The 13,272-nt window shown below is 42.1% G+C and overlaps 1 protein-coding gene across 1 annotated transcript in view; it reads right to left on the bottom strand.

Annotated features, from left to right (window-relative positions):
• slc22a7b.1 (solute carrier family 22 member 7b, tandem duplicate 1) overlaps window positions 1-12,214 on the bottom strand; it is an 18,184-nt gene extending 5,970 nt beyond the window's left edge. The window contains exons 1-6 of the mRNA XM_053633597.1: window positions 12,089-12,214; window positions 7,820-8,201; window positions 7,644-7,747; window positions 7,269-7,423; window positions 1,917-2,085; window positions 630-753 (exon numbers count right to left, since the gene is read on the bottom strand). Coding sequence (XP_053489572.1) covers window positions 630-753; window positions 1,917-2,085; window positions 7,269-7,423; window positions 7,644-7,747; window positions 7,820-8,201; window positions 12,089-12,117 — 963 coding nt within the window. The 5' untranslated portion in view covers window positions 12,118-12,214. The remainder of the gene's footprint in view (window positions 1-629; window positions 754-1,916; window positions 2,086-7,268; window positions 7,424-7,643; window positions 7,748-7,819; window positions 8,202-12,088) is intronic.
• Window positions 12,215-13,272: the final 1,058 nt, after the last annotated feature.

Here is a 13,272-nt window from a genome sequence, read left to right as displayed (position 1 = left end):
GGTGGTGATCAGAAAAACCTCTAGGAGAAATACAACAATCAATAACCCTTTATTAAATCATTTAAACATGGATTCTATCTAATCGAGCAGCACTAACTCTATTGTCAGAAATTTGAACCCATGTATATTGTTTTTCTACTGGATGCTGGATTCTCCACATATCTAAATGTTCAGCTTCTTGACAAATCGTTGGAGGAAAATATACGAGGCTCTTCATTGTTACTGGCTCATTCTGTACAGTTCCAGTCTCCAGCAGTAATGATGTTTCCATCAGTAAAACCTTGTTTTTAAAACATTAGTTAATATACTAAAAATATGTAGTCGTTCATGTCCCACATTTGGTGCATAAACATTTATGAAATAAAATATAGTCCCTTCAATAATAGTTTTAATAAGAACAAGATGACCTTTTATAAACTCTTCTGTTTTTTCAATACTTCTTCTAACTGGAGAAAAAAGGAGAGCAATCCCAGCGCTCAGATTTGTACCATAACACACTTCAGTGCAAAAACACTGCAGGAAAATCCAGATGCAACATCTGTATACAGATTAGAGTGATTTAATAACTAATGACTGAGGACTTAAAAAACTATAAACATCTGTACAGTGAGTAAATAATGTGTACACACCTGAGGTTTGATTGTGGAGGTGAATTCTGATCTTCTATTAACACTAGCGCACTTCTGCAGGTATTTGTACGCCTCACCTGTCTTTCCATTCACTATCAGCCAGCGAGCCGACTCTGGGATCATCCTAACAGAAAAACACACAACACAACGTATCGCACAATGTGTCGCACAACATACCACACAACGTACCACACAACGTACCTCACAACGTAACGCACAACGTATCGCACAACGTATCTCACAACGTATCTCACAACGTACCGCACAACGCATCTCGCAACGTATCGCGCAACGTATCTCGCAACATAACGCGCAACGAATCGCGCAGCGTATCTCGCAGCGTATCTCACAGCGTATCGCACAACGTATCTCACAACGTAACGCACAACGTAACGCACAACGTATCGCACAACCTATCTCACAACCTATCTCACAACGTACTGCACAATGCATCTCGCAACGTATCGCACAGCGTATCGCACAACGTATCTCACAACGTATCGCACAACGTATCGCACAGCGTATCGCACAATGTATCTCACAACGTAACGCACAACGTATCTCACAAGGTATCTCACAGCGTAACGCACAACGTATCGCACAACGTATCTCACAAGGTATCTCACAGCGTATCACACAACGTATCTCACAACGTATCGCACAACGTATCTCACAACGTATCGCACAACGTATCGCACAACGTATCTCACAAGGTATCTCACAGTGTAACGCACAACGTATCGCACAACGTATCTCACAAGGTATCTCACAGCGTATCGCACCGCGTATCGCACAACGTATCTCACAACGTATCGCACAACCTATCTCGCAGCGTATCGCGCAGCGTATCGCGCAACGTATCTCGCAGCGTATCTCGCAGCGTATCGCGCAACCGATCTCGCAGCGTATCTCGCAGCGTATCTCGCAACGTATCGCGCAACGTATCGCACAGCGTATCTCACAGCGTATCTCACAGCGTATCTCACAGCGTATCGCACAACGTATCGCACAACCTATCTCACAGCGTATCGCACAGCGTATCTCACAGCGTATCGCACAACGTATCGCACAACCTATCTCACAGCGTATCGCACAGCGTATCTCACAACGTACCACACAACGTATCACACACAGTCACTGATGAAGGGGTAAAATAAAAAAACATTTCAAACACTTTTGTACTTGTTAAAATATTTTGGCATGGTGTTGTATATTGACATTTTAAATCATGATTAATATGAGCTGTTACTCATGGTGTATTTAAGTGATATATGTTTGATGTCTCACCACCAGGTTGCCACAGCAATCACAAGGGGGGAGGAGACCGTAAGTATCAGTATCCTCCAGTCAGTGATCAGGTAGGCAACACCCGCAAGAAGGCAATTACCCACGGTCCAGACGACGCTGCTACACACACCGATAACGGTGCGATGCTCAATGTCCACCCACTCGATCGCTACAACACAAAACAACTAATAAAATATTCATAATGTTATGGTTATAATGCTTGTTAGTAATCTAAAAGCTAATGCAGGTAACAGAATGTAACACACAGGACTCGGGAAATGTCCTCTTAGGTACAAAGCTGCAGTGCAATGAGATACAGCAACTCCAAAGACATAGGCATAGCGCCAAAAGCATAGCAAGAACAATAATGGCTGTGTGAGGCTCCGTGCACCCGAAGTTTCTTATAAACAATATGCCACAATCCAATATCAAAATAAAAAACTGTCCAAAGATCATACAGAAAATATCCAATAAGCAGAAACCAGAGGGGCAAACTCCAAAAGGTAATCCAGAGACATGGAAAGGGTCAAAACAAAAGGGAAGTCAGTGTGTTCTCTGAGGAAGTCTGTGATAAGAGGGTTGTCCAGGATGTCTTCGGCAGGAACCCATGACCTCTCTTCAGGACCATGGCCTTCCCAGTACAGGCGGTAACAGGCTCGAGGTGTGAAGACGTTGCTGAGGATGACTCCTGCAGCCTCCATGACTGTATGAAGGGTAGGCAGAGGGATTAGATGGCAGTTTAAAAAAGTGATCAATGATCACAGGAATGGTTGTGTTACCTCTAGTGATTGCAAGATCTGTGATGATACCAAGGGAGATGTGTAATCAAGGGCAACATGGAATCTTTAAACAGGAAGCACCACCAGAACTTTTTAGAGGTGACGTTAAAGGACCTTTAATGGAGCCAAATCCTCTGATAAATCTCTGATAGGAATTGGGAAAGCACAGGAAGATTTGTAGCTGTTTAATTGAATGTGGTTGTAGCCAGGATGTCACAGCCTTCACTAGTTTTATCTCTCTTCACTCCTCTTTGATCCACAATACAACCAAGAAACTTGATGGATGTTTACCACGAAAGAACACTGAAGGAGCATTTACCAAACCATAGGACTAAATAGTTGCTCAGATGTAGTTGTGAAAGCAATCTTCCATTCATCACCTTCATGAATAAGATGCATGCACTAAGCAAGTCTAATTTTGTGAAGGTTTTCACTCCTTTTACCTGTCCAAGGCCTGCAGGTAAGACCCTGTAATCAATGCATGACTGAAGGCCGCAATTGTTTTTCTCCACAAAGAGGAATCCAGCAATAGCAGGTGAGGTTAATGGTCAAATGTGCCCTAGCTCCAGGGTGTATACATGCCCCTCCATGGCTTTTGTCTCTGAGCAGGAGGTCAATAGTGCGATTTCATGATCCATGTGGGGATAATTTGGCTGCTTTGTCTTTATTGAAAACCTCTGCTAAGTCATGGCATGGGTCAGGAATCTTGACAATATCCTTGACATCAGAACTCTTGTGTAGGGAGGCACAGACAATCGTTAAAACAATTTCATCCCTAAATGGTAATCTCCCTTCCCTTCCAGGAAATGGAGAGGTTGTGAGCCGTGGTGAGCTGAGTGCGATTCTGAAGAGGAATAGTGCATACGATTATTTTCCCTTTTGCAGGAGGTGAACCATCTACAGCATGTACACTGAGTGATCTGTGTAAGGGACTAAGAGGACATCAAGCTGTCTTGCTATCTCCTCATCCATGAAGTCCCCAGCTGCACCAGATTCAATGCGCAAATTTTTGCGTGAAATATTTCTGAGATGAAAGAAGACTATCCTAGTAATATTATCTACATGAGCATCAAATGATAGACTGGAGTCAATAATCACTCCAAGGTCTTTAACTGCTGCACATGATGAAACAGAAAGTCCATCCAGAGTTACTGTGTGATCAGAAAGATTACTTCTAGCTACACGTGGTCCTAGTACAAGTTCTTCTGTCTTATCAGAATTAAGTAAAAGGAAGTTAATAATCATCCAACGTCTAATGTCCTTTACACATTCCTCAACTTTACTAAGCTGCTGTCTGTCCTCTGGCTTCGCTGAAAGATACAGCTGTGTATCATCAGCATAACAGTGGAAGATAATTCCATGTTTACGAATAATTTGACCTAGAAGTAGCATATATAAAGTAAAAAGCAGTGGGCCTAAAACAGAACCTAGTGGAACACCAAATTTAACCTCGGTATGCGTGGAGAAGTCTCCATTTACATCTACGAACTGATAACGATCGGTCAGATAAGACCTGAGCCAGGAGAGGACTGTTCCCTTAATGCCAACAACATTTTCTAATCTATCAAGGAGAATAGTGTGATCTATAGTATCAAAAGCTGCACTAAGGTCAAGTAACACAAGCAGCGAGACACAACCCTGATGAGAGGTCAGTAGAAGGTCGTTTACTACTTTAACTAACGCTGTCTCTGTGCTGTGATGAGGTCTAAATCCTGACTGATACATTTCATGAATGTTGTTCCTATGCAAGTATGACAAGTATCAAGGACACCTCCCCTCCCCATCACAGACTGTTTGTACGTCTCCCTTCAGGAAAACGCTACAGAAGTCTGTGTTGTTGCACAAAACGAGCTTTTTCCCTTCAGGTGTACTAATGCTGAACTCAGCTTCTATGCATTAACCACCAGCCTCCACCTAATCACTACACATCAGCATTAAACACCACACAACACTATACTGTATCATACTTTACCGCTATTATCTGTAATTATCTGTAAGTACTTGCACATCACTGCAATTCTCCGTCATACTACTCTTATTTATATCAGGCAGTTATTTGCACATTATTGCTATTTGTACATCTACATTTACTGTAATCCATGTATCTACTGTGTCATATTGCATGCATCATGCTGTTTATGTCTATCTGTATTAGGGATGCACCGATACCAGTACTCGGGTGTACTCATGTACTCGTACTTGTACTTGTAAAACTACCCGGATACAACTGCAACGATACCACTTTATGACAACGTGACATAGCCTAACCTCTCGTCAGTTGAGCAGGTAGTCGGAAGAGGAGCAATGTCAGCAATTTGGAGATATTTTAAGATAAGTGATGATGATAAAAGTAAAGCAGACTGCAAACTGTACTCTGCTGAACTGTCAAGAGGAGGGGTAAAAAATAGCTCATTTAACACGAGCAATTTGATTAAACATCTAAAGAACAAACATAACGCCGAGTGCAAAGAGTTTGCTAATGCTAGCAGTGGGGAAACAGCAACAACCAACTTTGCAGCAAACGCTGGAGAAGTGAGAGAAAATGTCCAGAGACAACCCACGGGCAGTAAAAATAGCAGTTACCAGTTCATTGCTCTTGATGACCAACCGTTGTCAGTTGTAGATAATACAGGATTTCGTCGTCTTCTTGGTGTACTTGAGCCGAAGTATGACATTCCCAGCCGTCACCACATTACAGACACCGCATTACCAAAGCTGCATGACTTGGTGAAAAAACACATCAGGAACCTGTTGCAGGACATTTCGGCTTTCAGCTTCACCACTGATATTTGGACTAGCGGTGTCAGCCCAGTGTCTCATAAGTTTAACAGCACAGTGGATCGATGAGGATTTTACTCCCCAGAGAGTCGTTTTACAAGCAATGCAGTTTAGGGGTTCGCACACTGGCCAAGCCATAGCAGGTACGTTTGATGACATGCTTCAGATGTGGGGCATTCCGAAAAGTGTGAAGTACTCATATCGGTTCTTGGTATCGGCAAGTACCCAAATGTAAATACTTGTACGTGTACTTGGTCTGAAAAAAAGTGGTATTGGTGCATCCCTAATCTGTATACTGTTCATCTCAACTTATTGCACCACAGTTCCTATTTATTGCATTTAACCTACTTGCCATTTTCATCACTGGTATACATCATTCTGTTTACCTTTACCTGTACCTTTACCTGTACCTTTACCTGTACACTGTTATCTTAACTTATCGTACAATAACCTTATTTATTTCATATAACTTATTTACTATTGCACAACTGCTTGGATGCTAACTGCATATCATTGTCTCTGTACTTGTACTCGGACAATGACAATAAAGTTTAACCTAACCGAACAACATTAATGTTGTTGTGTAATAAAGTGTTTTTTTCCTTTAAAAGTGTGACACAGTAACAGACACAGTGAAGGTCAGCGTGGGGAAGACGTCTAGTGTTTCTCTGATTCTTCACTCTTTAACCAGCATGTTTAATATTACTGCAGAGACACAGTGTGACGTTGTACAACAGAGTCAGAGACATAGTGTAATGAGTAATAAGACACAGTTTAAAACTCTACTGAACTCCACATTTATAAGCGTGTATGAAATCTGTATGCTAATCATACCTGTCCAGTCTTACACACACATCAGCAAAACGTCATTTAATGCAAGGCTCAGAGAGAGAGATGGAAATGTCCAAATGATGACTAAACAGTGAAAGAGTGCCTCCTAAGCACAATGCGCACTATATCCTCCAATAATGCAGCTCAGCCATTGCAGAGCGTCGGCTATCAAAGACACGTTAGCACTTCCTCTCCTTATAAGGTGCCATTACTTTTGTCCTGATGAACAGCTAGCCTTATTTATGTTAATTTATGCATTTGTTTTGGAATCGCTTTCTAACTGAAATAAATAAAAGTGATTAAAACCTGACAGAGGAATCCGTAGATGAAACCACAGTAATAATTGATAACAATTAAATAATTAATAATTATACAATGTGAAGACGATCAGTCAAGGTTCATAAGAGTGAGCTGCCTTATATGGAAATCTACATCCCCAGTAAAACATACTTTCTAATGGAAACTGACTTAATGGCTTCCACCAGTAACCGATCATTTTAATGATTCATGAAAACCAGTAGACCAGGGGTGTCTGATCTCATCCGCCAAGGGCCGGTGTGGGTGCAGGTTTTCATTCCAATCCAGCAGGAGCCACACCTGATTCCACCTGTTTAATCAGTTGAGTTTGGCTTTCAATAGACTCAGATGTGGCTTCTGCTTGGTTGGAATGAAAACCTGCACCCACACCGGCCCTTACAAGATAAGATTGGACACTCCTGCAGTAGATAGATTCCTGTTAGGAATGTTTTTTTCCCAGTATCATCTTGAGACTGTCTGAGAAGCTTCCATATAAGACTACAACCACATAAAAGTCTGGATTTCTGCTTTGGTAAAAAAAGTTAAGATGCCACAGAAAGGAGGTTTTCATTCAGTGAAACTAATAAAATTCCTCAGACCAGACTGTATGAGTCCCGTCTCCATGATGTACGAGTTAGTGTAAGAACCCAGAGAGATGTGGACTCACTGAGAACAATGGCCACGGTGCTGATTCCAGACAGGCTGAATCCCGTCAGGAAGCGGAACGCTGCGAACATGATGAAACTGGTCGAGACAGCCGAAGCTATGCTGAAGATGATGCCCGAGATGTAGGAAGCCAGCAGTATGGTCTTACGGCCGTACCTGAACACAGAGAACATGAAATTATTGACCGGAAGCAAAAGTGTTAGCTCCTCTCATGTCCACTTCAGCTGCTTTGTGATTAGTTTGTATCATGTAGCAAGAAATAAACAGGAATTAAATTATTCTGATTTTGTTCTACTGAAAGAACGTTTAGAGGTTCAAAGCATGAGTCAGAAATTGAAAGTGTTTTTAGTAATGTCTCATATCAAATTTGTCTTACTTGTCAGAAAGAACGCCAAAGAATACAGCCCCGAACATGACGCCAATGAAGAACACAGTGGCCAGTGCTTTAGTTAGTCCCTTTGTATTACACACTAGATCAAACTGAAGAGAAGCAAACACATGAAGGACATTTTCCCATATTACTGATCTCACTCAGAAAATTCCACATATTACCTGTGAGACCAAAGTGGACTTGAACGTGCTGGAGTCGTACACCCATCCACTCTGACACGGAACCACAGGAAGTTCTGTAGTGTTAGATGCATTTGTGAGAAGATTAAACTGAGGTTGTACGAACATGTGACAGGAAGTGAAGGTTCCATCATCCTGTTTAGGAATGCTGATAGTCAGTCTCTCGTCCTGGGTCAGCGACTCAAAAACTCCACGAGAGTCCAGAGAGCTGATGTTGCAGTGATGAGACGGTGTTGCAGCGATGAAGTTATTCAGCAGGAAGTGACCCGGGAGGGTGATGCGTGGGAGCACCATCAACGTAAAGAGCAAAATCTGGTAACGTCCAAAGCCATCGGCCTCATACAGAATGTTCTCGAACTTCATCCTGAGCTGAAAAATTAAATACGTTAATCAATCCCGAAAAAATTCTGGGTTACACATGTAACCCTGTTCTCTAAGAAGGGAACGAGACGTTGCATGAGCTTCACGCTGTGGGAAGCACCCTCATGTGTGACCGGTATCTGAAGCTTGTGTAACATCATGCCTATTTGTAGGCCTGCCTTGATCAGGTGAAATGACAATTAAGTGCATCACGTGATATAAAAACGGCACCTGTGAACCACACCATCATCCTCTATTATCTGAAGCGAAGACGCAATTCACAGGCATGACCCAGTATGACAAAGCTACACAGCGTCTCGTTCCCTTCTCAGGGAACAGGGTTACATGCGTAACCCAGACGTTCCCTTTCAAAGGGAACGAGAATACCTACTCCGTCATACCGAGGGTACGGCCTGTTCAAAAAGACCCGAGCCCGAGGGTCACTGCAAGACACTCGAGCCCGGGGTGGAATGTATTTCCAGGATGTAAAATCTAATGAATGTGTGCGGCGTAGACCAACCTGCCACAGCACACACATCCTGTAAGGATACCCCTTTGGACAAAGCCTTCAAGGAGGCAAGCCCCCAAGTGGAATGAGCCCTTATGCCCAGAGGCGTAGCGAGACCGCGTGCCTCATAAACAATAGATACTGCTTCCACTATCCAATTAGAGATGTGCTGCTTTGACACAGGATCACCTCTACTGTCGCCACCAAAGCAGACCAGCAGCTGCTCCGACTTATGCCACTGGCCAGAGCGATGGACGTAAGTACAAAGAGCCCTTACTGGACACAGCAGGTGCAATTTCTCGTGTTGCAGTGTGAGGAACAGAGGAGGGCAGAAAGCCTACAACACCACAGGGTGGGCAGCAGATATAGGCACTTTAGGAATATGATCCGGCCTAGGATACAGGAAGGCCTTGGCTAATCCAGCGGCAAAGTCAAGGCAGGAAGGGGCAACAGAGACAGCTCTGAACCCATGAGACACATTTGGCAGTAGTTTCTACGCTGCCAGATGGTCTTTTAGTAGCGTTAACTTTTCCACATTCTATTGGAGGGAAAGCATCAGATTTTCGTTGCCCTTTGACAGCTCGCTGACTAGAGAGCACTGCAAACTTGGGACAGCCTTGGCTAGGAGAGGCCCTACAGTAGTATTGGGCGCTAATTGACCTAACAACCTCACGTCCCCTGATACGTCCCACTGCGGTCCCTCAGAACTGCTCCTTCTTTGTCTGCTCGGCCTTTATGATCATTCTCAGATCAGGCCTACTAGCAGCCTGCAGCTGTGGTGGTCCAGTCCCTCTGGCTCTCTGCGGGGGAGATTTATATTCACTGCCTTAGTAGTCACTTCAAATAGCTCTTTATATGCTTGAGATCTGCTCTCTGTTTTTGGTGCAATGGGACCCACTTCTGCCTCCTCGGTGTCAGAGGGGGTTGGGTTTTTTTGGCTTTCCACAGCGGAAGGAGTCACGACGCGAGACCCAAAATCCGGCAGAGAGCCAGACCCGGAAGACAGAGCAAGAGATAGAGCAGAATTCCTCTCCAGCTCCTTTTCCAGATCCATACGAGATCCCCATCACCTGAGATTTTTCTTTATTTTTTTTTAAAAGATAGAGAGGAAATAAAGAGTATTTTTGTGAGCATTACACAAACGACAGACATGCAGTCTCGCTGAAGATAATAAGGCTGACGGCACGGTTCACAGGTGCTGTTTTTATATCACACAACACGCTGAATCACCTGATCATGGCAGGCCAATAAATAGGCACGATGTTACACGTGCTTGCATATACCGGTCACATGTGAGGGCGTTTCCCACAGCGTTCAGTTCCCTTTGCAAGGGAACACCATGAGAGCTTAAACCAGCAGATCACATCAATACTACTACAGAGTTCTGCAAGAATCAGATGTAGGACCTCTTTATTTTCTTACACAAGTCCTATTTTCTTAATTATAACACTCAGCCAGCATCTTCTGAATCTTCGTCCTCACCTGGAACTCAAACAATCCGTTAATCAGTCCATCAGCGATTTTAAAATGGACAGATCGGGTGATATTATACATAGAAACATAGAAACATGGAACATTGCACTACTTTTTTCGTCATGACTACTCACTATCCCTGCTTCTTTTTGTCTGCGTTCTTGATAGAAAGAAATGTACACTAGAAGGCCAAAAGTATGTGCACCCCTGACCATCACACCCATACGTGTTTCTTTCCCAAACTATTACCACAAATTTTAAGCACATGGTTGTGTAGAATGTCTCTGTACATTGTAGCTTTACAGTTTCCCTTCACTGGAACTAAGAGGAACCCAAACACTGTTCCAGCTTGATGATGCCCCGGGGCACAAAGCCAGCTCCATGAAGGCGTGGTGTGTGAAGGTTGGAAGAAGGTAGAAGAACTCGAGTGTCCTGAACAGATCCCTGACCTCAACCCCACTGACTCATCACCTTTGGGATGAACTGGAACTGGAGTCTCCTCACATCAACATCAGCGCCTGACCTCAACCTCACTAACGCTCTCGTAGCTGAACGAACACTAATCCCCACAGCCACGCCCCAAAATCCCCACAGCCACTCCCCCCAAATCCCCACAGCCACGCCCCAAAATCTAATGGGAAACCTTCAAAGAAGAGTGGAGCGCATTATAACAGCAAAGGCAGAATGGGATGTTCAACAAGCACATATGGGTGTGATGGTCGGGGGTGCACATACTTTTGACCACTGTAGTGTATTTATTAAATGCATAAAGGTTTAGCTTGTGGTACCATGACCAAGGATGATTTCTTTCTATAAGAAATAAATTATCTAAGAAATATACAGTATTATAATATATTATTTTCTATTCTTATAAACCTAACAGGAACTCTTCCTTTTTCATGTACCCTTATATCAGTGACCGTGGTTAATAAATTAATATTTTTATATACTTCTATACACGGAGATATTAATAATAAATTCAAATAATTTAAATATTATACTTTAAGCTTAACTTATTCTAGTGGATCCTCAGTAAAGCAGAAGAAACTATTTATCTTCTCCTCAGTTGCTCTGTATTACGTTCATAACCAGTGTTTTACTGCAGGAGGTCCAGACGTCTGCTGTGAACATCTGCACAAACAGCTTCACATTTAGCCTTTAAATGAAAGCATCGGAAACATGCCTTTTAAAGCAAACAGTACTACATTTACTACAGGACTGTGGAATCATGACGTTGTTTATATAAAGGTTCTGTTTAACAAGCTAAATTGATGGCGTGTGATGAAATCCGGCATCATGTGAGTGAATTTCACAGAGAGAGTTTAATATTTACACGAGAAGACGCTGAGTAAGCTCGTTGTCTAGAAGCTATTTCTGCTTTGCTTTGATCAGGTTTTTTTGTCCTACACATGATACGACACATGTAAAGGGTTATATGCTCCAATCAAAATCCTTTCTTCCTTCCTGATGAAACTTAAGTCTCTTATTGAATTCTCTTGAACACAGTGTCTCACCTCGGTGTGCTTTTATCTGTTTCTGGGCTTCTGGCACTTTGACCCAGAGAAACGCTGAGACTGGAATCTTTCTGAAGCCTGGACACAACTTTAACTGGAAAAAACGAATGAAATACTGCGAAAGGCATGCTTCATTTCTCCACGATAATAATAGTTTAAACGTGTTAAAGTGTTTATTTTGAGACTTTGGAGCTTATTCTTTTTTTTTAAAATTTTGTTGCTGCAGACTGATTTATTCACAGTGCAGTAGAATAAGAGAGAGAGAGAGAGAGAGAGAGAGAGAGAGAGAGAGAGAGAGCGAGCGCATGACTGAGTGCTGAAGCGGACCTTGATGTGTAATTTCCTTCAGTGGTGTGTCTTTGTGAGATTTCAGATTGTAGGAGAGTGTTTACTCACCTGTTTTTGGTGTTTCCTCTCGGTACCATGCAGGATGAGATCTGCTCCTTAAACAGTGTACATTAACTTTATCAGTCCTCCTTTTTATCCTCCGCTTCATCTCTGCTCCAGTCTCGACCACTCAGCTCTTACAGATTTGAATATTCAAATGAGACACTCCAAAGTATTTAATAGTTCTCTGGAGTTTTTGAAATTTTATTTTTTAAAAGATATAATGAGTCAAAGGGAGACAGAAAAATTATTTAACATAATAAAGAATTAATATAGAATTAAAATGTACAGTGTTTTGATTTTTTATCCTATTATTATATTTTATACTTATATTATTAGTCTTCAGATATTTATATCTATATCTATATCTATCTATCTATCTATCTATCTATCTATCTATCTATATATATATATATATATAATTTTGTATCTTGCTAGCTAACATGTATAGATTAGGAATAAAGCTGTTGTTACTTAGCCTTAGCTAATGATTTCCTTGGTGAAACAGGCACTAGTATATCATCAGGAACTAAAATCAGTGTGTGATTGAGAAGTTGTTAATTTACATTTAAATTAAACCCCTGATTAAAAAACCTGACCTCGACCCCTCTCAACTGTCCGGCTATAGACCGATATCAAATCTCCCCTTCACCTCCAAGATCTTAGAAAAGGTTGAACACAGCAGCTCTGCTCGTACTTACACAGGAATAACATTCATGAAATGTATCGGTCAGGGTTTAGACCTCATCACAGCACAGAGACAGCGTTAGTTAAAGTAGTAAACGACCTTCTACTGACCTCTCATCAGGGTTGTGTCTCGCTGCTTGTGTTACTTGACCTTAGTGCAGCTTTTGATACTATAGATCACACTATTCTCCTTGATAGATTAGAAAATGTAGTAGGCATTAAGGGAACAGTCCTCTCCTGTCTCAGGTCTTATCTGACCGATCGTTATCAGTTCGTAGATGTAAATGGAGACTTCTCCACGCATACCGAGGTTAAATTTGGTGTTCCACTAGGTTCTGTTTTAGGCCCACTGCTTTTTACTTTATATATGCTACTTCTAGGTCAAATTATTCGTAAACATGGAATGATCTTCCACTGTTATGCTGATGATACACAGCTGTATGTTTCAGCGAAGCCAGAGGACAGACAGCAGCTTAATAAAGTTGAGGAACGTGTAAAGGACATTA

Source organism: Ictalurus furcatus, chromosome 9, assembly GCF_023375685.1.
Source record: "Ictalurus furcatus strain D&B chromosome 9, Billie_1.0, whole genome shotgun sequence".
In the NCBI taxonomy this organism is placed as follows: domain Eukaryota; kingdom Metazoa; phylum Chordata; class Actinopteri; order Siluriformes; family Ictaluridae; genus Ictalurus; species Ictalurus furcatus.
The sequence above is the reverse complement of the archived record's forward strand: the minus strand, read 5'-3'. Positions and strand labels throughout refer to the sequence as shown.